Source organism: Vombatus ursinus, unplaced genomic scaffold, assembly GCF_900497805.2.
Source record: "Vombatus ursinus unplaced genomic scaffold, bare-nosed wombat genome assembly UNPS02014817.1, whole genome shotgun sequence".
Classification (NCBI taxonomy): Eukaryota; Metazoa; Chordata; class Mammalia; order Diprotodontia; family Vombatidae; genus Vombatus; species Vombatus ursinus.
This window is the reverse complement of record NW_020954595.1, coordinates 11,200,392-11,224,483: the sequence shown is the minus strand read 5'-3', so window position 1 is coordinate 11,224,483 and position 24,092 is coordinate 11,200,392. Positions and strand designations below refer to the sequence as shown.

The 24,092-nt window shown below is 51.7% G+C and overlaps 2 protein-coding genes and 1 pseudogene across 5 annotated transcripts in view; 2 read left to right on the top strand and 1 right to left on the bottom strand.

Annotated features, from left to right (window-relative positions):
* The window catches only part of ANLN (anillin actin binding protein), a 33,329-nt gene extending 22,084 nt beyond the window's left edge, over positions 1–11,245 (top strand). For 2 of the 4 annotated variants that reach the window (XM_027835780.1, XM_027835779.1), the window contains exons 17-24: positions 677–715; positions 941–962; positions 1,119–1,231; positions 1,890–1,943; positions 4,757–4,843; positions 6,664–6,771; positions 7,375–7,547; positions 10,188–11,245. In XM_027835780.1, coding sequence (XP_027691581.1) covers positions 677–715; positions 941–962; positions 1,119–1,231; positions 1,890–1,943; positions 4,757–4,843; positions 6,664–6,771; positions 7,375–7,547; positions 10,188–10,311 — 720 coding nt within the window. In that variant the 3' untranslated portion in view covers positions 10,312–11,245. The remainder of the gene's footprint in view (positions 1–676; positions 716–940; positions 963–1,118; positions 1,232–1,889; positions 1,944–4,756; positions 4,844–6,663; positions 6,772–7,374; positions 7,548–10,187) is intronic. The other 2 variants (XM_027835781.1, XM_027835783.1) reach the window with 2 other exon arrangements.
* Positions 11,246–15,772: 4,527 nt separating this feature from the next.
* LOC114023350 lies at positions 15,773–15,866 on the top strand (annotated as a pseudogene).
* Positions 15,867–21,472: 5,606 nt separating this feature from the next.
* AOAH (acyloxyacyl hydrolase) overlaps positions 21,473–24,092 on the bottom strand; it is a 115,584-nt gene continuing 112,964 nt past the window's right edge. The window contains exon 24 of the mRNA XM_027835812.1: positions 21,473–22,061. Within this exon, the coding sequence (XP_027691613.1) occupies positions 21,933–22,061 (129 nt within the window). The 3' untranslated portion in view covers positions 21,473–21,932. The remainder of the gene's footprint in view (positions 22,062–24,092) is intronic.

Below are 24,092 nucleotides of genomic sequence, written 5' to 3'. Positions count from 1 at the left end.
CCCCCCCCCCCCCCCCCCCACAAACGTAGCCAGAGTGCACTGATCTAGAAGGGAGCAATGCGGCTGGATCCCGTTGGAGAGTCGCACCCTGTTCATCTGGGATCTCAGGGTGGACTTGGGTTACGGGATGGCACCAGGAGCTTAGGTCAGTGTGATGAGGGAGCGAGAGGCAGCCAGTGATGGTTTGTGCCCGGAAGCGAAGGTGGCCTTGGTGGGCGGTGGCTCCTTCAGAAAGGGGAGAGAAGGTGTGGACGCGCCCGTGTGTTGGGGGCCGCCTGCCTCCACCGCCCTGCGTCCTGGGTCGTCTCCCATTGGATTGCAGGCTCCTCGAGGGGAGGGCAGTCTTGTTTTGGCGTTTGTAGCCTCTGCTTGGTACACAGTAAACGTTTAATAAATGCTTTTCCTTCATTGATAAGCTTAGCAGGTGCAGAGGCTGGATCACCAAGGGCGGGGGGAGCGAAGGCAGAGACAAGGAGGAATCCTGTGGTCTGCCTGGGAGATTGGAGGGCCGGTGGCCTCTTTTCTTGTGGCAGTGGCCCTCCGGGCCCATGCTGACGCCTGGGGGCCAGCGGCCCGAGGAGGAGGAGGAGGATTTGGGGCTTGAAAGGCTCGCTCCCCGTTCACGGAGGGGCCTCTGTGGGTGGTCTGCCTTACCTCGCGCTTGCTTCCGTTCTAGGCCATCACCCCAAAGCGACTCTTGACATCCATCACTGCTGTGAGTAGCCCTGACTTCTTCCGGGGTGGAAATGAGGGCGGGGCTCTGGGCGTGAAGACCAGCGGCTCAGATCTGGGGAGTCTCAGACTTGAGGTTGACATGAGTCTGTGACTGAGCCGGTGCCTGGATCAACCTTTAAAAGTATCGTTGTCATCTCGCGTCCAGTTTTTTTTCGGTCCATCAAAGGAAGAATGTAATCCACATTTCCCTCTTTTTCTTTTCTAGAAAAGCAGTCTCCATTCTTCAGGTGCGTCGCCTCAAGTCTCGAACCCTCGACTGGGGCTGAGAGATGAAGGCCAGACGGGGCAGGAGCAGAACCCAGGCCCCCGGGTGGGGTGGGGGCGGTCCCTTGGGGCCCCTCCCATGCTCGATTCCTGGCTAAACATGTGTGTCTTCTCCGCAGCGATGGCCAGCCCGGGCGGTCTCCACGCCGTGCGCACCAGCAACTTTGTGCTTGTCGGGTCTCACACCCTGTCGCTGGCTTCTGTAGGAAGCACCAAGTTTGCTTTGGACAAGGTAATCCGACGTTCTTAACAAAAGTTTGTCTAAGGTCATTTTTATTCTCCCCCAAAACCCAATCAAAAAAAGCGAAGGACTTTCAGGTCGTCATTTCACCGTTTAAAGACAATTAAGGCCGTGTTAGAACCTTAGGTGAAGAGGCATGGTGTCTTTAGACTGGCCTGTTTTCGATTAGCCATGGGGCAGTCTGGCAGAGACTGTGCGGTTGACCCCTCTCCTTGTCGCCGTCTGTGACCGACGGAGAGGAGCCTGCCTTAGGCCCGGGGGAGCTCCCCACTGAGCTTTGGCAGCGCAAGAGAAAAGATGGCAAGGGCCGATGCCGGCACCCGTGGGGGAGCTGGTGCTGACGTTGAGATGAAGTCACTGGGTTTTTAGTGCTGTGACATCTTCTCGCTGTGCAGCGGGATCTTTCAGCTAGCGAGCTCTCTGGGGCTCTCCCCCCTGGGGGAGAGAATGTTGCGCATCTCACGGCCTAGGCCGGTCGTCATTGAACAAAGCAAGTAGGACATTTCTGTTTTTAAGCTGTAAATAAAGGTCTTTCCTGAGATTGAAAACTTTAAAGATAAAACCTTGTAAAAATTTGATTAACCTCAGCTAGTTTAACAAATAGCAGTGATCCAGGTATTTCTTTTCTTTTTTTATTTTCACATTTTAGATAAATTATGATGTAAAAGAGCGAGAGCTTCTGGGTTATATGTTCCACGACAAGGTTGCTATACAACTTAATTTGCTTACAACTAATACGTGTAGAGGACGGCCCCCCTAACTCCTGCTGCATGCTCTGTGTCTGCCTCACTAACCTGTTACTCTTAAGACATCAAGAGAGAAACCTGATTGATAACCTGATGCCAATCACCCTTTGTCCGGGCTCGCGGGGGTCCTGGCTTTCTTTCCCTTTGCTCTTTCAGGGAGCGACAAGGGCTCTTTCTCGTGCACGCGCGGGGGCTCCCGGCTTTCTCTCCTCCCCCCGGGCTCTCTGCCATGATCGGGTACGTCATGGGAATGCCACAAGTAGTGTCGCTGAGTGTAAAGTTCTGAGTGAGAGTAGCGTTGCTTTTTGTCGGTGCCGGTGGAAACCCTCCGCTTGAGGATCCGTTTACAGTCAAGGCCCCAAGTGGGTCCTTTGGCGTCTGGGCCTAGTGGAGGTGCTGTCTGCCCGGGGGTCTTGGGGCGCAGCTCTGGAGTGTGTGGAGATAGACGGTGTTCAGTCACTCCAGTCGTGTCTGACTCTGTGACCCCATTTGGGGTTTTCTTGGCAAAGACACTGGAGCACTTGGCCATTTCCTTCTCCGGCTCATTTTACCAATGAGGAAACTGAGGCAAACAGGGTCAAATGACTTGGCCAGGGTCATGCGGTCAGTAAGTGTCTGAGGCTGGATCTGAACTCGGCAAGCTGAGTCCCGATTCCAGGCCTGGTGTGCACTCTGCTGCAGCGCCACCTAGCTGCCCAGCGTGCCTCAGTACCTACATAATGGGGTAGGGGGTATGTGCTGGAGAGGGGAGCAGCAGGTGGGGTCACGGAGAGTCGGATGCAGCTGGAAAATGACTGAGTGACACAGTGAGCGCCTCGGGGTCATAGTCAGCTCGAGTGTTGGTCTGTAGCTCTGGTCAGGTGCCAGAAAGCAGTTTACTGAATTGTCTTTACTTTTAAAAGGCTCTAACAAACAAGACAGGAGGGAGGGAGAGGGAGAGAGAGAGAGAGGAGAGAGAGAAGGAGAGAGGAGAGAGAGAGGGAAGAGAGAAGGGAGAGAGGAGAGAGAGAAAGAGGGAGAGAGAGAAGGGAGAGAGGGAAGAGGGAGAGAGAAGGGAGAGAGGAGGGGGGAGAGAGATAAAAGAGAGGAGGGAGAGAAAGAGAGAGAAGGAGAGAGGAGAGAGAGGGAGGAGAGAAGGGAGAGAAGAGGGAGAGAGGGAGAGGAGGGAGAGAGGAGAAAGAGGGAGGAGGGAGAGAGGAGAAAGAAAGAGAGGGAGAGAGGAGGGAGAGAAGGAGGGGGAGAGAGAGAGAGGAGAGAAGGGAGAGAGAAGGAGGGGAGAGGAGAGAGAGAATTGTAAAGAATCTTAGTTCAGGGCTTGTCGAGGACAAAGCCAAACCCCTCTTTTGTACCCATAAAACAGATGTTGCTGAAAACTTGAAGGTTTGAGGGGGCAGATAGTTTCCCACCTTAACTGCCCCCCCTCCCAATTCTTGCAATATTGTGTTGAACAGGTAGATGTGACATCCCAGGTCTCTGAGTGCACAGACCCCCTTCCCCCATTTTGTCAGATGTTGCTGGCTGTCGATGCCCCCTTCCTCAGGCCCCGGGCTTTCCCTGTCTGGGGCTCCTTGCAATGAGGTTGATGTGGTGACCAGCTTGCTCCCTGCCAGCCCCTCTGATGGCCAGTTATGCGTGTGTCCTCCTGGCAGGATAAAACTCAAGCCTGTTGCCCGGGGGCAGTGCCATGACGTGTTCTTGGAGCAGTCTTGGTGATTATATATCTCTTACTCCAGAGTGCAGCCCACCCCCCTGCCCCATCCTGGGCCATGTCTGCAGCCCCTGTGTCCTTCCTCAGGTGGAGGGGGCCAGCCAGTAGTCACCAGAGGGCCTTCCTGCTTCTCAGCCTAGCACGTGGGCCATCCCTCTCCCCTAGCGTTCCCTGGCCTACCTTTTCTGAGCTCCCGTGTGCTTTTATTAGGGGCTTTACACCCGAATGCTGCCAATCCACCCTTTGAAGGGCAGCCCCCTAAGAGGGGAGAGCGATGTAAGCAGTCTCTGGAAAACCAAGAGAGGGAAAGTCACCCTAATGAGGCAGGCAGGCAGGTGGGTGGTCAGTGTGTGGGGCGGGGCTGCCTCTGTGAAGGGGTGTAGGGTTCCTCCATCCAGTGGCAGGCTTCTTGTCCCCCCTCAGAAGAATTGGAATGAAAGAGAATCAAGAAGGGCACAAAGGAGCCTGGTGCTGTGGGAGGGGTGGCCGCGGAGTGGGGATGCTGCACCATCTTGTTCTGAGACTCAGTCGGCACTGCCCGTGGAAGAGCCAGATGTCCGGGCTCTGCTGTGCACGTATTTTCTAGGTCAGTTTGAGCCTGGGAATAGGGTGTTCCTGTGGAGGGACCGAGGAGGTCAGACGCGATGCGTGGTGCCACCGCTGACGTTCTGCAACATGTCACCACGGACCCTGTCGGAGCATTTTAGTCTCTGCCTTTGGTTGTCTGGCTTGGCAAAGCAGAGACCAAAGAAGGAGGTCTTGGGCGCCAGGCCCCCAGGCTGGGTGCCCATGCAAGAGGGCCATTGGTTCTCCTTGGGGGCACGTGGTAGCCCGTGGACTCCATCCGCCTCGGCCTGCCCCAGCTCACCGCCAGTGTGGCTTAGTGAAGTGGATCCCGTTCTCGTTAGATGACCCAGCAGATGTTTGCTAAAGGAACGCCCCTGGACAGTTGGCTTCTCTGTGGTGCTCTCGAGAACCCCCTCCTCTCGGGAGGCCTCGCGTTGCTTTTTCAATCCCGCTTCTCGGCAGGGCGGCTTCCAACAGCGGCCTCTCTTTCCGCAGGTGCCTTTCTTGTGTCCTTTGGAAGGTCATATTTATTTAAAAATAAAGTGCCAGGTGAACTCATTTGTGGAAGAAAAGGGCTTTCTGGTAAGTGAAACTTCTTGATTTTATTCTAAAAGTCTAAAATAGTATGATTTGTTTGACCGTTAATGAAAGCTGCCAAAGACTAGGAGAGGGGCCGCGGGCCACCCTCAGGATCAGGCCTGCACCCTGGCTCGTCTCTGTTCCTGCTGTAGAGCTCCACAAAGCCATGCTTGACCCCCTTAGTGATCCAGGGGAGGAGGCCTGGCCGTGGACGTGGTCAGTGTTCCAGAACCTCAGTGAGAAGGGCGGGGAGGAAGGGGGGATGAGCACCTGGAGGGGAGGAGGGGGGTCAGTGGAACCAGAAACGTCTCAAGGCAATGTATTTGTAAATACCAAGCCAGTGGTACCGGCAGAAAATGCCCTAATGCCCTCCAAGGAGGGAGAGACCCCAGGTCTGGGGTTGGGGGAGAGTGGCAGAGCAGGTCAAAGGGAGGGAGGCTGCAGGAGGAGGATGAGGAAGGATTCACCAAAAACCTGATTTCCAAGTTGTTTTCTAGTATTTGTTGTTACAAATGGATCCAGTAGGTGGCAGTAGATGTGCTTTGAAGTCCCATTTTCAGAAACATGGCCCCAGTTTAGAGAGCTTTAAATTCTGAATTTTCAGAATTTTTCAATTGTTTTGGGGGGGAATATACTTTTCAAAGAAAAATATTTTCCTGTGGCATGATTGGCAGCTGCGCTAGGATTTCTTAAGCAGTTGACTGTCACGTTCTGAGCGTTCGCTCTGCTGTGAGCTGTGATTTAGAGTCAGAGCCTGTGTTTCCTGGCCCTGCCCCTCCCCTCCTCCCTCTGCCTAACCTCACAAGGAGTCGTTTTTGATGGGAGGCTGCCTGAGACAGCAGAGGATGCTGGTCAGAAAGGGCTGCGACCTCCTGGAGAGGTCCCCGCAGAGCCAGTAGACTGAAAGACACGGTTATTTTGGCAGCAAGTTGTCCCCTGCTCATGGCTGCCTTCCATCAGCTTTTCTGAGATCTTTCTTGCTCAGAGCAAATGACAAGAGAAAGGTAAACAGGAACTTGAGAGTAAGCATTGGGCTCCCACGCGCACAGTAGGATGATGGGTTTTGTGGTCCTTTGTGCTTCCCTGGGAATAGAATGGATTCATTCTAAGGGGAAACAAGTCTGGATGTACATAGAGAGGCAGGGAAGCGCAAAAAGCTCCCAGCCCCACCAAGCTGTTTGGTGGTGGTTAACTCGATGAGTTATCATGCTTTAAAACAAGATATGCTTGGTCTCATCACAAGAGATTACATCACTAATGAAATTAGGGCGAGAGAAAAAGTCACTATTTCTTAGACAAAGCGTCCAATGGTGCAAATGGTGTCAGCCAGCACCTCTGGGAGTGATTTGTGGGTGGGGGGCTGCGGGCGTGGGGGCAGGGCTCCTCTCTGGCCTGGGCTACACTCTGCAGTGCTTTCTCTGACCAGAGCCATTCTGAAGGCCTAGGTGAAATGTTAGAAGGCCTACTTTAGCAATAGATGTGGTGACCACCTTGTAATGGAGATGATTAAAGAAAATGGGATCACTGGCAGAGAGAGTCCTCAATGTGCTTGAGGCTGTCGTTGACATTTGAGCCTTTGATGGTTTTCCCATGATCCTTTGTGTGCGCGCGTGTGTACGCACGTGTGTGTGTGCGTGCGTGTGTGTGTATACACGCGTGCGCATCCCCAGATGTCTCTCATTGTGATTCGGCCTGCACCCAGACTGCCAATCCTAGGACTTGCTAAACCCCCCCTTTCACTCACAAGTTTAGGCTGAGACTCAGCCGGCATCTTTCCCTTACTGCCCTGGCCTCAGTTCCCCATTGCTGTTTGTTTTCTCCAGACCATCTTTGAGGACGTCAGCGGGTTTGGAGCTTGGCATCGGCGTTGGTGCGTTCTTTCTGGAAACTGCATCTCCTACTGGACGTACCCGGACGACGAGAAGCGAAAGGTAATCATGGCTTTTGTGTGTCAGCGAGGGCAGCACAGGGTCGTGAAGCCCTTCCTAGGTAGACAGGTCACCTTTCTGCTGGGGGTGGGTGGTCTGCGGGAGTCCGCTGGGCACGCTGAGGAATGAAGACGAGGTGTGTGCTTCAGCTGGCGGCTTGGCATCCTTTCCAGCTTTGTCCAGCCCTCTTTCTCCCAGAGTGTCTCTGGAGGAGACCTCCCTCCTGGCTCTGGTGTTCAGCTGAGTCACATGCAAAGGGTGGCATGGGGTGAAGGCTGGAGAACCACCCAGTGCTGGGCTGTGGAGGATGATTGAATGGGGTGAGGGTCCCCAAGGTCACATGGGCTTAGGTTTCTTCCCCACTTTGGTGCTCCCCTGACCTGTTCAGCAATGGCAGCCAGCTGAGCTGTGGGCGGGGCAGGCACTCTCACAGGAGTACTTTCTATCCAGAATGTGATAGTGGATGATGGAATGGTGATTTTAAAGAGCTTTGTATCAGTAGTTTAACATGAGTAAATAAAAATGTTCAGTGTGATTCTTGCTGATTTAAAATATGACCTAGGATGTGGAAATCTCCTGGTGTGTTTTTGTCTTTATTTTTTAAAGACCCCCATAGGGAGGATAAACCTGGCCAACTGTACCAGTCGTCAGATAGAACCAGCCAACCGAGAATTCTGTGCCCGCCGAAACACGTTTGAGTTGATTACTGTCCGACCTCAGCGGGAAGATGACAAAGAGACCCTCGTCAGTCAGTGCAGAGACACGCTCTGCGTCACCAAGTGAGTGTTGCCTTGGTGGGCGTGCCTACTGTGCGCACCCTGCTCAGGCTGGGGGGATGGGCACAGGTCGGGGACAGAGGTCAGACATAGGAAGCAGAATTGTGAGCAGAGGACACTTGGAGAGACCTCCTTCCTGCTCTCAGAGCGTTTCCCCCGGAGGCAGCCGGACGTGCAGAAAGGCTTTAGTGAGCATGGGAGCTTGGGAAGGCTCGTGACCATGGCCAGCCCATTGGAGGCTAGGGATCTTGGTGCCCCCCAAGGCTGTCTCAGCCTCCAGTTTGTGGTAGAAGCTTCCATGGGCTTGCGTACTCCACGTGAGTCAGCTGGCGATGGCCGCCAGAGAAGGGAATGCCATCTTGGGCTAGCTGGGGGAGGGGCCTGCTGTCTTGGGCCCTCATCTCCCACATCTGCCATACCCACATCCCGTCCTGGGAGCCCGGGCTTAGGATCATCACTGGTCACCCGGAGGGCATTTGGATGGGACAAGTCGGGGGGACCGGCTGCCAGTGCTTGTCATGGAAGGAATGGCAGGGCGTTTGGCCTGGGGAGAGGAGGGGGATGGGGCAGTGGGAGGGAGGAGGAAGCAGAGCCTAGAACAAAGGGCGGGTGCGGGGGTGGGGGGGCGCTTCCTTACCAGCAGAGCCCTCTGTCCCCTCCCTGGAGCTCTTCCCAGGCTCCAAGAGCCCACGGAGAGAGAAGCCCATTGGGAAGCCGACAGCCCGTCATTAGCTAAAGGGAATGGAGCTCGAGAGTCTGAGGAGAGATGTCGACAGACACTCTGAGGGGAAATGCGAGCGTGGGGTGCTCAGGGCAGTGAGAGGACCCTGGGCGCGCACATGTGGCTCCTGGTGGCGGGATGCCCCCTGGGGAGCCAAGGGAAGGAAGCTGGCAGCTGCAGGTCCTTCCCAGCCCCCGCAGCAGGCACGGGCCCGGGGTCCTGAGAGAGCCCTGACAGGCCTGCAGCAAAGGCCAGTCCTTGTAAGGAGGGAATCCACGGAGAGCAGCCCTAGCAAACCCCAGAGCAATGGAACAAGGCGTGATGGGATTTGGCCATAGTCAGTGACCCCCACGTGACTCTGGCCTGTCATGCCTTGTCGAGGACCCTCCCCACAGGCATTGGAGCCCAGGTATCCCCTCGTCCCACCAGAGGACAAGACGTTTTCCTATTCTGTCATATATCTCTGACACCTCGGGTGCTTCTCATGGCTCCGCCGTCCTCTGAGTGACTCCCATCTCACGGTTCTTTACACGCTGTGACAATCTATGCCTGGCAGCCACGTGGCAGCGCCAGAAAAATCTGCCAGTAAGCATTGATGAAATGCCTACGGCAGGAGACGGTCTCTGCTCTCCAGAAGCATCCAGTCTAATGAGAGAGACCACGTGCAGACAGGCCACACGCAGGACAAACTGGAGATAATGAGCTGAGGGAGGTACCAGCATTAAGAGGGGCTGGGAAAGGCGTCCTGTACGAGGTGGAGGCCAAGGAGGTGGGTAGGAGCAGTTAGTGGGAGCACTCTAGGTGGGGAACACTATAGCCGGAGAAGATGCCTAGAGGTGGGGGACGTGTCCTGTTCAAGGACCAGCCAAGGGGCCAGTGTCACTACCCTGAAAGGTATATGGCAGGGCCAGGCTTCGAATTCCAAAAATTATTTTATATTTGATCTAGAGGCGATGGGGAGCCATAGCAGTTTATAGAGTAGGGGAGGAGTGTGAGGTGGACAGACCTTTAGGAAAATCGCTTGGGTGGCTGGATGGAGAATGGGTTGGAGGCAGGCAGACCCCCCCCCACCCCCAAGGAGCTACTGCAGTAGTCCATATGTGAGGTTGGGGGCAGGGTCAGAGGAGAGGAGGGGCCTGTATTTGAGAGACGTTGAGAAGGTAGGATAACTGAGTCAGTAGGGAGTCAAGCATGACATCTGGTTTGAAAGCCAGGTGAGTGGGAGGGTGGACATCAATGCCCTTTGGTAGTAATAGGAAGTTTGGAAGAGAAGAGAGTTTGCCGGGAAAGGTAATGACGTCATGTTTGGACACACCTGGGACATCCGACGTTGACCCAAAGTCAGGAGAGAGGTTAGAGCTGAAAAACTAAGAGAATCATCTGCATAGAGCTGATCTGAATCCATGGGAGCTGGGGAGGAGTGGAGGGAGAAGAGGGGAGCCCAGGAGACCAGCCAAGGGGCCTGGCCCAAAGGCCTCTAGAGGCTGGGGTGAGCGGTGGGGCCGGAAGACGAGCCAGGACTTTGGAAGAGCGCGGTTTGGCTACACGATGAGGCCCGAAGCCCGAGGAACGGCAGCCTTTTCCCCAGAGGAGAAATAGAGGGTGGTGGCTAGTGGGGAAGGACGGGGGCTGGGCCCTACGCGGCCCTCGGAGCAGCGGTCCCTTGAGCGCGTTCTCCCCTTGCCAGGTCTGCAGCCGAAGCTTCTTCCTTCATCTCGGGTTAGGCGCTAGCCAGGTCGGAGCGGTTTTAATGGAGAAGGCCGGGGAGCTTCCTAGAGAGGAAACGGCGCCCTGAGCGTCAGCCAGGGGAGACTGGGGCCTGAGCGGGGCCTAGCGGGACCCCAGGAGGGCTAGCCCAGGAACGTTCTCGCTCCCGTCAACCTGGGAAAGAGCTGCTGACGTGTTCTCGCTTCTCCCCGTAGGAACTGGCTGTCCGCTGATACTAAAGAAGAACGGGACCTGTGGGTGCAGAAACTGAACCAGGTGCTTGTGGACATTCGCCTCTGGCAGCCGGACGCCTGCTACAAGCCTGTGGGGAAGGCCTGAGCCTGGGCTGAGCCCGGGCGGGCGGGCGGCTCTCGACGCCATCAGAGGGCGCTCACTCGGGTCTTGGGCTTTGGCCGCCAACGGGCACACACCTCTCGACTTTGCTATTGCTGTTCTCTGGGTGCGCAGAGCTTTCACTACTAACCTCTCCTCTGGCGCCCACGGCCACTCCTTCTCCTGGTCGGTCCTGAGTCTGGTTTGCAAGTTCACATGTTGGATTCTCCTCTTTGCGACGTGGGGGGAGGGATGGTGCTGCAGGATGGGGAAGACGACCCTGAAGGCCTTGGGGAGCCTCTGCGTAGCCTCCTTGCTGTGGCCAGAGAGCAGGGAAGGCTGTTTCGGCAAGGCTTGGTTCGCATCAAGGTTTTACTAAGGGATTTAGGGCTTTTCCACAGTACTCCTCCTCTGGCACCACGTCTCTTCCCACCAGAGGGGTAACACAAAAGGATTCAGATGAAGCGTGTAGGAGGCGGCGGGCCGAGGGCGTGTTTACGGTCACTCGTCTCTTGCAGGCAGGAGGCCGGCTTCTTGTGTCCTTCTGAAATAACTTGCAGACTTTGCACACGCTCCTGGCCCCCCACTGCCCTGGGATGAGACGTTGCCGGAATTGTGGGGTTTTGATAGAAAGTAAATAATTTTTACAAAGCTGCTATGGACTAATACTTTCCTTGCCAAAGGTTTGTTTTCTTTTTCCATTCTGAAGTGGCAGCGTCTACACGGATTTTAAAATGACTTGTCAGAGAAACTTCAGGTGTTGTGAAGTAGGGACGTTCAGCTGGGCACCATTTTAAATATTTTCTCTGAATCCTAAAGCCGTCTGTTCTCACTTAAAAACACTAATTTCAGTCACTATTTTCTTGTTATATGATATTTTTTCTTTGGAAATCTAGTTTTTCTCAAATATATATCCTAAAAATATATTTTATGTGTTTACCCAAATAAATGCTTGTAAATATCTTATTGAGTCAGTTATTTTTCACAGCACACGTTGAAACCGTAATGCATCTTGAGTGAGGCCGGGTGGCCCGCTGGAGCCATCACCGACCTTGGTTTACCTCTGGGGCCTCATCTTAGAAAAAAGAAGGACATCCTTGCAGTAAGCACAGGCCTGTGACTCAGTCTGAGGAAATACTGTGCTTTGTAAGCCTCAGAGCACAGTGGGCATGTCTGCGTTTGTCTTCTAAGGCTGCGGAATCGAGCTGGGCTGACGTTCGCTGGGCCTCCCTGCTTAAATCACCTATTCAAACAGATCGTGTGAAGAATGATTGCACATCCGTGAACCAGTGTGTATTTGGGGGCATGTTAGAAGACTTGGGGTCACATCCTGTCTCTGCTGCCTCACTGCTGTGTGATCCTGCAGCATCATTTAGCCTCCTGGGAAGAGCTTGGCCTTGGGAGCTCCCTCCATAGGGGCTTATTGGTGGGTTTTTACCAGGGGAGTGGTGGGTGAGGAGGCTTAAAGAGCTCCGGGTCCTGATCCTGGCCTGACCTGGCCAGCAAGCTGTGGCCTCTGTCTTTGCCTCAGGGACTTTGTAGGGCACCCTCTGCCTTTGTCCCTGAGTCAGCTCACCTGCCTGTGGCCTCCCTCCTGAATCAGCGCCGCCCCCCCTTCATCCCAGAGCCTTCTCCATGGTGCTGAAGGCTGGAGGCCAGTCCTGGACCGTGCAGGCTGTGCCTTGGGCTCCAGCCTGTTTTTAGCTGGACCTCACAAGACTCAACATTCCCTGCCACCTGCTGTGAGGTTGGGCATTGAGGGAGAGCCCTGAACAGTGTTTGCCTGCTTTCTCCCCAGTCACTGATCTGCCTGAACTCCTCCTTAAGGGTTAGCATTCTCCCCCCATCACATTCACCCTGCCTCAAGGATTCTGAACCCTGGCTGGGACTGTACAGATCCCGCTTCCCTTCCCCCATGGCCTGTTCCTTTATTGCCTGCCCCCGCCCCCACCAGGAGGCCCACCTACCTACCCTTCCCAGTGTCCTGAAATTCCCTTTCTATAGTTTGGAACTTGCTTTCACCCTTAGACCTTCATGCTCCTCCTTCCACCTTGTACTCACCGACACCTGGTTCTTTACTGATGAAACAGCCCCTCGTGGCCCTCCCTGGTTGGGGTCAGTTCTCCTTGTCCTCCCGCTGTCACTTCCAGGGTTTTCCTTTTCCACCGTTACCCCGTCACCTCTCTTTCTTCAAAGTTAGTTGAGTTTACGCTTTTCACCCAACTGAGATTCTGGCGGTTGTTGTCTGCCCTCCCAGGACACGGCTTCTGTCCCCAGTGAGTGTCCTCATACTAAGGGACCTGGATGTGGTATGGAGACCCTCAATCTGCTCCCTTCTCACCCCCTGCTTCCCAGCTCAGCTACCCACAGACGTGGCTGTCAGAAGTGTTCCACTAAAGCGTCATGAACTATGGAATTCTTTTATTTAATCATGACTTTTTCCAATTAAAAAAAATTTAAATTTTGTTTTCACATCAGCGTTCTCTCCTTTTCTCCTCTCCCTCCACCCCCACTACCAACTGAGAAAGCAAGAAAAACAAAACCCTTGGTACAAGTACGTATGAAAAAAATTCCCCCTTTGGCCACATCCGGAAGTCTGCTTCAATCTGTATGGCCATGTGGCTTGCTGGAGCCATCACTGACCTTGGTTTACCTCTGGGGCCTCATCCTGGAAAAGAGAAGGACATCCTTGCAGTAGGCAAGGTGGGTGGTGTAAGGGGGCAGAAGCTTTCTGCCTTAATCATGCTAATTGTAGGGTGGCATGCCCCCCAATTGAATGCTGAGTTGCCAAAGAGGGGCCCACAGCAGCTTGGTTATGAATAGGGTTTGTTAGGCTTAATTGAGGGAGTTTGCTCACAAGAGACCAGTCATCCTGGGCAGCAGCAGGACGAAGTAACGACGTGGATTGTGCCACCAATCTGGGCTGGGTCAGGTTCCAGGCTCGTGCAAGTGTGCCCGTGGGACGCTGTTCACGTTATTTCGCGGTAGTTTACACTGCTCTGTGGAGTCTTGGGTCCTGTTCCCACTCTAGCAACTCCCGTACAAGCAGTCGGTTTCCTCTCGAGTCTCTGGGACGTGACCTTTTGTTCCATCCTCCCCTCTGCCTCCTGACCCCTAGCCCTGTTCTGCACCTCGACCCTGACTGTTCCACTCCACACTGCCCTCTTCTCATTAATCTCAGCCCTGGCTCACTCCCATCATCCTCTGTCTTTGCTCCTATTTACATTCCTCTAAATGGGACTGGAAGAAATGAAGTAGCTGACCAGATCCACACCAGATTTATGTTGGGTAATCTCAACAAGGCCCTTGCCAGGGCAAGACAATCTTTTTATGCCTCCTTAGCTGATTGAGAAGAAAATGACAGGAACTTTGCCCAGAAAATCCCACCTGGGGTCACAACGACTCAGACAAAACTGAAAACTACCGAACAACAATAGAATGGACTCAACCCCACTCTCCACAGTGGCTCTTCCAGACCTCCTTTCCCCTCTTTCCCCCCTTCCTCCACCCTCTCGGCAAAAACCTTGCCTTGTATTTCACTGAAGAAGCCGCAGCCGTTTTCTGAGGGCTCCCTCCCACATGCCTTCTGCCACAGTCGGCTTCACCCGCAGAGGTGGCCCCCCCTTCCTGCCAAGGCACACCCTTCTGCCTGACCTCATTCCATCCGTCTTCTACAGCACATTGCGCCCTTTCTCAGCCCTTTGTTGGTCAGTCATTTTCAGTCTTGTTGAACCTTCATTTTTATGACTTTATTTGGGGTTTTCTTGGCAGACAATGAGGGGTTTGCCATTTTCTTCTCCAGCTCATTTTACTGATGAGGAAACTGAGGAAAACAGGGTGAAGTGACATGCCCAGGGTATGGAAGTGTCTGAGGATGGATTTGAATTCAGGATAGAGGAGCCCAGCGCTCTATCCACTGTGGGCTCACCTCGCTGCCCCCAGCCCCACTAATCTTCACTCTCTGCCCGTTTACTCCTGCTCCCCTCCTGCCTACAAATGTGCCAATATCTTCCCTCTCCCTAAAAGCCTGCACTTGAGGGGATCTGTCTTTCTGTGCCTCGTCTTTTTCTTTGCTAACCTTGAGAAAGCCATCCAGGTGCTTCCACTTCTTTCCCTTAACTGTCTGTCTTCCGACTCCCTCATCTAACAGAAGCTGCTCTCTGCAAAGCGCCAGAGCACTCATCCTCAGCTCATCCTCGACACTTCTGCAGCCTTGGGCGTCGTCAGTCGCCCTCTGCTCTTGGGTCCTCTCTCCTCTCTCTCCTCTGGTTCTCTTCCCCCCCGGCTGACAACTCCTTTGCTGGATCTTCATCCAGGCCACCCCACTGACTGCGGGAGTCCTCCCAGCTATTCTCCCTTGGTACTGTTTCACTTGGTGATCTCATCGGCTCCCACGGATCCAATTCTCAACTCTTGTCAGTGATTCTCAGATCTGTTACTGTAGCCCTAACATCCCTGCTGACCTCCTGTCTCACATCTCCAACTGGGTGTCTGATAGACATTTAAACTCAGCGTCCAAAACAATTCATTTCTTCCTCCCAAATGCTCCTCTATCCCTAACTTTCCCAAACTGTGGAGAGCACCTTTGTCCTTTCGGCCACCCAAGCTTGCAGCCTAGCGATCACCCTCAACTCCTCACTCTCACTCCCTCTTAGACGATGTTCTAAGTTCTGCCGGATCCTACTTTCACAACACCCTCTCCTGGTGCAGCCCTCATCACCTCACGCCTGGACTATGACTGCTGGGGGTCTGCCTGCCTCAACTATCTCCCGACTCCAGTCTATCCCACTCAGCAGCCAAACTGATCTTCCAGAAATGAAGATGCGACCTGTGTCACCCTTCTATTCAATAGTCTTCAGTGGCTCTCTATTACCTACAGGTTCAAACCTTAAATCCTCCATTTGGCTTTTAATTGCCTTCATAACTGGACCCCTTCCTATGTTTTTTTTTTTCTTTCAAACAATGAAAATCCAGCTATTCCTCCCACTTGCCCCCATTGGGAATGAAAGAAAACCCAAACCTCTTTTTACAAACACATACACACACATAAGAGTTTATACAAGTCTTCCAATACTAGGTGCTAAGGATAGAAAGAAAGATACAAGATGGCTCCAGCCCTCCAGAAGCTCACGGTCAAATGGGGAAGACAACATGCCAACTACCCCATACAAACAAGCTGTGTTCAGGATAAATTGGAGATAATCAGTGGAGGGAAGGCTCCTTCATTCAATGGGAGCAGGAAAGGCTTCTTGCAAGAGATGAGACCTTTGCTGAGGCTTGAAGGAAGCCAGGGAAGCCAGGAGGTGGAGATAAGGAGGGAGAGCATGCCAGGCAGGGGGCACAGCCAGGAAAAAGACATGGAGTCCAGAGATCAGGGGTCTGTGAGCAACAGCAGAGGTCAGTGTCAGCGGCTTGCTGGTTAGTGTAGGGAAGTAAAACGTAAGGAGACTGGAAGGGGAGGAAAGGGACGACTATACTTTCAGGAATCACCTCTATAGTCTGTTACGAGAAACTTGTGGCTAAATGTATACCCAAGAAGGAACTGTGCCATAAGAAACAGTGAAGGGGATGGTTTCGGGGAAACCTGGGAAGACTCATATGAACTGATGCAGAGGGAAGGGAGCAGAACCAGGAAAACAACATATACATACATATGTATGTATGCATATATGTATGAATGTATATACCAACAACAATATTATAACGACAAACTACTTTGAAGGACATAAGAACATTGATCAGCACACTAACCAGCCACAATCCCAGTATATTCGTGATAAAAACAAGCTAGCTGTTGATTAGAGAAATGCAAATCAAAACAGCTCTGAGGTACCACATCCCACCTATCAGATTGGCTAACGTGATAAAACAGGAACATGATAAATGTTGGAGAAGATGTGGGAAAATTGGAATACTAATGTATTGTTGGTGGAATTGTGAGCTGATTCAACCATTCTGGAGAGCAATTTGGAGCTATGCCCGAAGGGCTATAGAACTGTGCATACCCTTTGACCCAGCAATACCACTTCTAGGTCTGTATCCCAAAAAGGTCATAAAAATGGGAAAAGGACCCACATGTACCACAATATTTATAGCAGCTCTTTGTGTGGTGGCCAAGAATTGGAAATTGAGGGAATGGCTGAACAACTTGTGGTGTATGAATGTAATGGAATACTATTGTTCTAAAATCCAGGCAGATCTCAGAAAAACCTGGAAAGACTTATATGAACTGATGCAGAGTGAAGTGAGCAGAAGCAGGAGAACATTGTACACGGTAACATCTACATTGTACGATGACTAACTTTCATAGACTCGGCTCTTCTCAGCAATGCAAGGATCTAAGACAACTCCAAGCCTCATGATGGAAAATGCGTCGGTATCCACAGAAAGAACCATGGAGTCTGCCTGCAAATTGAAGCATGCTGTCCGCTCTCTTTTGTTATCGTTGTTTTGTTTCTTCTTTGTTGTGGTTCTTCCCACCAGTCCGAATTCTTCTTCACAACATGACTAATGTGAGAATATGTTTAATATGAATGTATATGTAGAGCCTACATCAGATTCTATACCATCGTGGCAAAGGGGGAGGCCAAAGAGGGGGAGAAAATTGAAAATTCAAAAGCTTATGGAAGTGAATGTTGAAAACTAAAAATAAATTAATAAATAAAAAAGAATAAAAAATAAGCTAGCCACGTTTTGATAGAGCTTTGAAGATGGTGATTGTGCTTCTCTGAAGACTTCTCAGTCCAATTTACTACATTATTCATCCTGACTCCTGCACACCTCACCTCCCTCCAGTATCTGGTCATTTGGACAGCTTTCACTGTTCTGGTGACTCCAGGTTGGGTCTGAAGGTATTGACAGAAATGGGAGATATGTGCACTAAACATTCCAATTTTGAGACACATCCCTTTCTCCTCTTCTCTCCATCTCAATCCAATTTTGCCGCAGAACGTATCTAAAACCATGATAACTGTCTATGGGCAATTTATAGCCAAACACACACATATGATAAAGGCAGGAATGTTGCTAGATGGAAGAGAAAGCCCCGGCACTTACCACTTTTCCTGTGCCTCTCCCACCCCATCCATCTGCATGGCTGATCAAAAGAACATGGGGGTTAAACCTAGGGAATGGGCAGCTAGGTGGCACAGGCACCAGCCCTGGAGTCAGGAGGACCTGAGTTTAAATCCGGTCTCAGACCAGACACTTGACCCTGGGCAAATCACTTAACCCCAACTGCCTCACAAAAAAACCATAGGGGCCCCCCAAACTCCTTGGCAATATTTCCTTATTTCTTTATTTTAGACAAATACTAAAACAAATACGTAATAAGAAAAGAAAAAGAAACACTATAAACTTAAATATTAAAACAAATATAAAATAAAAAAAGAATAAAAGCATTGCCATGAGTACAACAGAACGTAAGAGAGGATTCAAAATATACAGCAATAACTTTCCATTTCAAGAAAGCCTATCTATTAAATACTGCATGTTGTGTTGGAAGCTGTCCGTCTTTTCTTCCTTGTAAGTTTTCTTTTGTTCTCTGCTGTGCATTTTTTACTTTGTTCTTTTTTTCCCCTTCCTCCCTTCCAGACTATAATTAAGCATGGATATATTTATATATAGGTATTGTTATGTACACATGCATATACATATATACACATACATCTATCCATCCTTGGCAATAAGTTGAATGGATACCAACTGAATGAAACATTCAGACATTAAGCAAGGAACCATGAGGAATTTTTAAACATAGGTTAGATGGAGGCTTTTGACAGAGAGACCTTGACTTTAGTCATTGGGAAGCTACAGTTAAAAACTAGATGTAAGCTTGAAGGCACAAATTAGGAGAGATGGGTCTGTTTGTTCCAAAGGCCTCGAATTCTGAGGCAAGAAGACTCTTGGTGAGGAAATGTCTTCTGCAGTTCAATAGAACATTTGGGTCCGGACAGACCACCCCCATCCCTTTATGGGAGGAAAAGCCACTGAGCACTTTTTGCTAGTCCAATGAAGGGTGTGGGAGCTGTAGCTAAATGCTTCTGGGCTTTGAGCTAAAAGAGAGGTGGCCGAGCCCACTATTCCTGTCATGGAGAAGAGGTAGCCTCTCAGCTGAAGGAAAGAAAAGGGCTAGCCTGTGGTGCCGTGCAAGCAGTGACCAGAAGAGAGTCCAAGGCTGAGGGAGGAGCATCCCACAGTGGCCAGGAGAGACCAGCAGGGGAAGCAAAGGCAAATGCCGTGCCCCACACTCCCCACTGGACAGAAATCATGCTCTCGGTAGAGACTTGGTGTCCCGAGAGACCTGAGGGGGCAACGACTCTGCCAGAGGACCTGGACGGTCAGGCAGCAAGGGAGGTGTGAGCTGTCCCCGATTTGTGATTTGTGATTTGTAACCCGATCACAGATATCCTTGGATGTGTGTACTTCCATGTGTGACAGCTAATGTGGATTATATGTACACCAGTGGTGCCGCATAATTAACAGCAGCTGCCCTGGCTCATTCCCTCCCCTGCTTTCTGTAAGCTCCACAACAACAGGCTGTCAATCAATCAGTCAATCAGCCGGGGATGGAGCGTAGCACGTCGTCCGGCCAGCAGGTGGCGTGCCCTCAAGCAACCAGCCTCCAGCAAGCGATTTCTTCTCCACGGGGTGTATTCCCTGTGTATGCGCCGCGGGAGTTCCCAAAGGCTGCTGCATGCCCCTTGTCCAGCAGAGGGCGCTCAGCCTATGATCTGCAGTCCTGCCGTCTTGAGCTCACACAGCTCCTGGAGGCTGGCCTCAATGATACAGAGTTATACACGTGGAATATCGCTCTGAAATAGTAACACTGGGAAAATCTTGATGTTTCCACCCCTAGCGCATTTTTGAGAAACCTGCTCTTAACCATCTTTATTCATACAAAACAGACTCAAACAATTGACTTTTAAAATGGGCACATTATTAAAATAGAGTTTACACATGTGTAAATGTATACGTATGTGTGCATGCACACACATTTACACACCACACAATGTCCACACATACATGTGTATTGCGTGTGTGTGCATATGTAAGCGTGTGATATGCATGTACATATACACACGTGTACATTGTGTATGACAGACAGGTAAGGAGGGTAAATGAGAGAAAGATCCTTCTCCCTGCCCCCTTCTGCTTTCCATTCCTCCTAACTCTGTAACTGCTGGTCACTCTGGGCACTCTGGAACTCCCTTGGGAAGCAGCATCCCTTAACCTCGGCTGGAAACTTGCCTTTCTGTTCCAGGTCCCAGGATTCAGAGCTGATTGGTCCGTCAGAGCAGACAGATGTCACGGAAGCAGCAAGAACACTGACGATTCTGGGGGCACCCGCCGTGGTTTTCCACTGCTCCCTCTCTCTCAGCTCTCTGGTTCCCACAGTAGCATCTGAATGGGAAAGAGGGCAGATTGGCCCTTCTGAAAGACTCAAAGGGGATGGAGTGGCAAACCAGGAATCTCTCTCTAGGATGGAGCCTGTGAAACAGTCAATGGGGAAGGGTTGAGCTGTGTCCGTATGAAAATCTCCCCCATCTCCTGGCCTTTCCCACGACGTTATTGCAGTCTTGAGCTCATGTATAGATGGTGTCCCTTTCTGGATGCCATGCAGCTGGCCCTTTGGCCTCTCAAACTCCCACAAAGATGAGATTCATTATACATATGCGGGCCCTGGCCACACATATTCCTTCCGTGCTCTGTACACAAACCCATCCTCCCATTGACGGTGGGAGAACGTTCCTCAGGCTTATGTGAAAATGTTTTACTGTTTTTCTTACTATGCTATTTCATTAAATGTCTTTGCTGTAACTGAATCGAATCCCCCGGCTCAAGATTAAAAACAAACGTCCTAGCAGGGACGGCATTAGCTAGGTTTTTGATGAGAATTGGCAACACAACTTGAAATGGAGGAAGGCGTGTGTGGGGGACCTATAGTGTGAGTCAAGGGGTGCCCTCATGGTCTGGCTTTCTCGCCTCCTTCTGGAAACTGGGCATTTTGGTGGCTCTTCCTATGTTAGTGAGGTCCTCAATGAGCCCAGCTGAAGACTGAGGAAGCAGGGGATGTTTGGCCTGAAATCCCTAATGCTGACCCTCCTGGTCTCAGAGGACATTTGTGAAGCCAAGTGACTGTTGATATTCTTTTCTCTTTGAGAACGACCTTCAGCTCCCGGTGGCCTGGGGTCAGGCTAGTTTGTTACCCGGGTCCTGTCCTTTGGGGATTCTCTTAGGGGAGTTGCATTTCTGCAGTTCTAGGGTAGTGGGAAGACAGAGTTACACATTTCCATGGACGCTGCTGTCAGCTGGGAAACATCGAGGACCATTTCCCATCAGCCTTTCCTAATTCGTGTCTAGGATCTAACAATAATTACGGAAAACCAACACCTGGGGCCTTAGCAAGCCCGGTCGGCGGCACCTCGAGGTGGAGACCTCGTTTTGAGGCTGGGCCAGTCTAGCCAAAGCCCAGCGCCTCCGGGGGCTTGTTCTTTCTCCCTCGTGACCATGGGGATAAAAGCCTCAGCCGTCCAGCTGGGGGGCTGAAGAAGCGACGCGAGGAGGATGAGAGGGCTCTGGCGCTGTTCTCGAAGAGGCCAGGAGGGGGTGCTGTCCTCAAGGAAACATGGCTTGCCTCGCCTCTTCCTCCCCTGCCCGCCAGCAGCTTGTGCTGTAGGTAATCCTCCACCATGACGACTTCCCGTGAGCCAATCCCCGTTTCCCCTTTGTTTCTGAAGCCAAGGCCTGGTAGAAAAAGGCTTCAGTGGGCAGGACTGACTTTTCCCGTAGGGCTCTGAGCCAGTTCACGCGAGGGGAGTGAAGCCTGCCAGGCACATCAACATGCCGGGCACAAGCAGGAGGGGAAAAGGCATCTGAACAGCGTATCGGCGCTGCCAGTCAGCCAACGATCCACGCAGTTGGGAACATGCAAATGCTGCAGCCTGAGATCTCACAGGGGTCTTTTTATTTCTTGATTTTTACTAGAAAATCCACTCTGATAAGGGAAAAAATACTGCCTCAATTTAATGTAGTTACATTCAACAAGGATGTATTAAGTACTTAGTAGGAGTAAGGGGCAAGGAATAAGCACTTAGCACTTACTATATGTCAGGTCCCCTACTAAGTGCTTCACAATTTCCTCATTTGATCCTCACAACAACCCTGTGAGATAGGTGCTGTTATTATCCTGTTCTACAGTTGAGGAAACTGAGGCAAACAGAAATTAAGTGACATGCCCAGGGCCAACGCAGCTAGTGTCTGATCTGTGATTAGATTGGAACTCAGGTCTTCCTGATTCCAGACTCTAGCCACTGCACCACCTAGCTGCCTTGTAAGTAAGGCACCGGGCTAGGCAAGGGACAAAGACAGACAAGAAATGGTTCATGCCCTGAAAGAGCTTACATCCTAATGGAGAAATGTATGACAGTGAGCACAGATGAGAGCTGAGGCCCCAGAGCGCCAAGGGTGTGAGGAAGATGCTACTGTACGGCTCGGGGCATGCCGGGCCTGGCTACCTTGCTATATATTCATTTTGATGGAGGGCAGGGGCCAAGGGAGGATTTGCACCTGTCCTGGTTCTAGCTTCCTCAAGTCAGAGCAAGGGCTGCCTGAGGAGCCCCCAGCACTCAGTGACCTCCTTGATCTCCAAACAGGCGCTCAATCTGATCGTTGAATGGATTCTCCTTTCCAAGGACTTGGGGCCATCGCTGGAGGATTTTCTCCCAGAAGAATTGTGCAGCTAGCTGGGAGGCTACCTGTGTGAGAGAATCAGATTCACACTTGGCTTTGGACCGGGGGTTTCCTGGGCAGCATACCCTCGGTTTGGGAGTCATCAGATGCTGTTTTCACAGAATTTCTGAGTTGGAAAGGCCCTCCCTCGGTGGCCACCCAATCCAAGGCCTACCCACCCAAACCCATGAAGGTCATCCAGGCTTTGCTTGAAGCCTCCCGGGGCAGAGGGAAGCCCCCAGGCTGTCCCTCCTGCCCTGGGAGAGCTTTCCTTGTTAGAACACTGCCCCCTCCCACTGAGCCCCTTGTCTCTGAAACTTTGGTCCTGAAGTTCTGAGTTCTGCCCTCTGGGGACAAGCACGATGAATCCTTCTTCCTCTTCCACATATCTCCCTGCTGATGCCTGAGTCCATCTCCTTACCTTCTCTTCTCCATTTTGAGTGATCCTTACTTGGTTTTTCTTTTAAAGAATGATTTTTTAGCACAGTCTCCAAAGCAAGTCACAGCACCCTTCGGCAGGCAGGGTAGATATGTGTGTTTTTGGCCATCACTAATTATGTTGTTTGGATTGTATGGCTCTGTGAACTAGGTGGGCCAGAGGAAGCCCAACATGCCTAAAACTGATCTCATTATCTCTCCCCCAAACATCCCCTTGCCAAATTCCCTATTATCATCAAAGTTACCACCATCCTCCTGGTCACCCAACTCACCACCTGGGGTCAACTCTAACCTTCTCTCTCCCCAATCCTTCCCTCACCCAAGATGGCCCATCGTTTGCCAAGGCCTGGGCTTTCCACTTCCGTCACGTCTCTAGTACATACTCCGTTCTCTCCTCTGAGCTGTCACCCACCCAGTGCGGGCCCTTATCCCCTGGAGCTCAGACCACTGCTGTCAGGGCTGCCCACCTCAGATCTCACCCCATTCCAGTTCATGCTTCATTTAGCTTCCTAAAGCATGGGTCTGACCCCGTTAGTTAACTCTACCAGCTTCCCCAGGGTCAAAGAAATGGTCCCGTTTGGCTCTTAGGGCCCTTCATGACCTGGCTGCTTCCGACCTTTCTTCTTACATCCTACTCCTCTCCAGGTACTCTCCCATCCAGTGCCACTGGCCTCTTTTTCAGATCCTTCAACAAGCCACGCCCTCTGCTGACTCCAGGCATTTTCACTGGCAGTCCTCGGTCCCTGGAATCCTCTCCCTCCTCATCTCTACCAGGGGCCTTTAGCCCCACCTAAAATCCTGCCTTCTGCAAGAAGCCCATCTCCCTCCATCCTCCTTAATTCTAGGACCTTCCCTCTGTTGGTGATTTCCAGTTTAGCTTGTCCACGGCTTGTTTGTGCATCCAGGTTTGTATCCTGTCTCCCCCACTGGACGGGGAGCTCTTCGGGAGCTCGGACTGATGTTTGTTGTTGTGGAACCTTTCTTTGTATCCTCAGCACTTGGCACAGTGCCTGGTGCACAGTAAGTGCTTAATAAATGCTTGTTGACTCGGCAGACCCCGCCATGATGGTGTCCTTGTTCCATGTCCCCCGTACCTCTAGTTCATCTTTCTAACAGCTGCCAAAGTGATTTTCTTTAGGAACTATGAGCGTGTCAGCTCCTACTCAGCAAACTCCTGGGACTGGAATCAAACAGAAACTCCCTAATTCACTTTGAAAGCTTTTCCCCACCTGGTCCCAGCCTCTCTTCTTGGCTTCACTGGGCATTCCTCCCCATCCTAGACTGTGTGAATCCAGCCAAACAGATCCCTCTCTGTCTCGTTCACAAACCGTCTCTCAACACCGCTTTGGCACAACTGTCTCCTCACCTCTGCCTCCGAGAATCTCCAGCTTCCCTCAAGGCTCAGTTTAAGCACTGCCTTCTAAGCGAAGCCCCAGGCTGCTAGTACCTACCTGCCCTTCCCCACTTGGACAGGCTATCCACCCCATTAGAACATAAACCTCCCTGAGGGAAGGGTGTTTTCCACTTTTGTCTTGGGATCCTCAGCACTTAACACAATGGCTGAAGCATAGGTCTTAATAAATGCTTGCTGATTGATTGTATCTAATATCTATCTATCT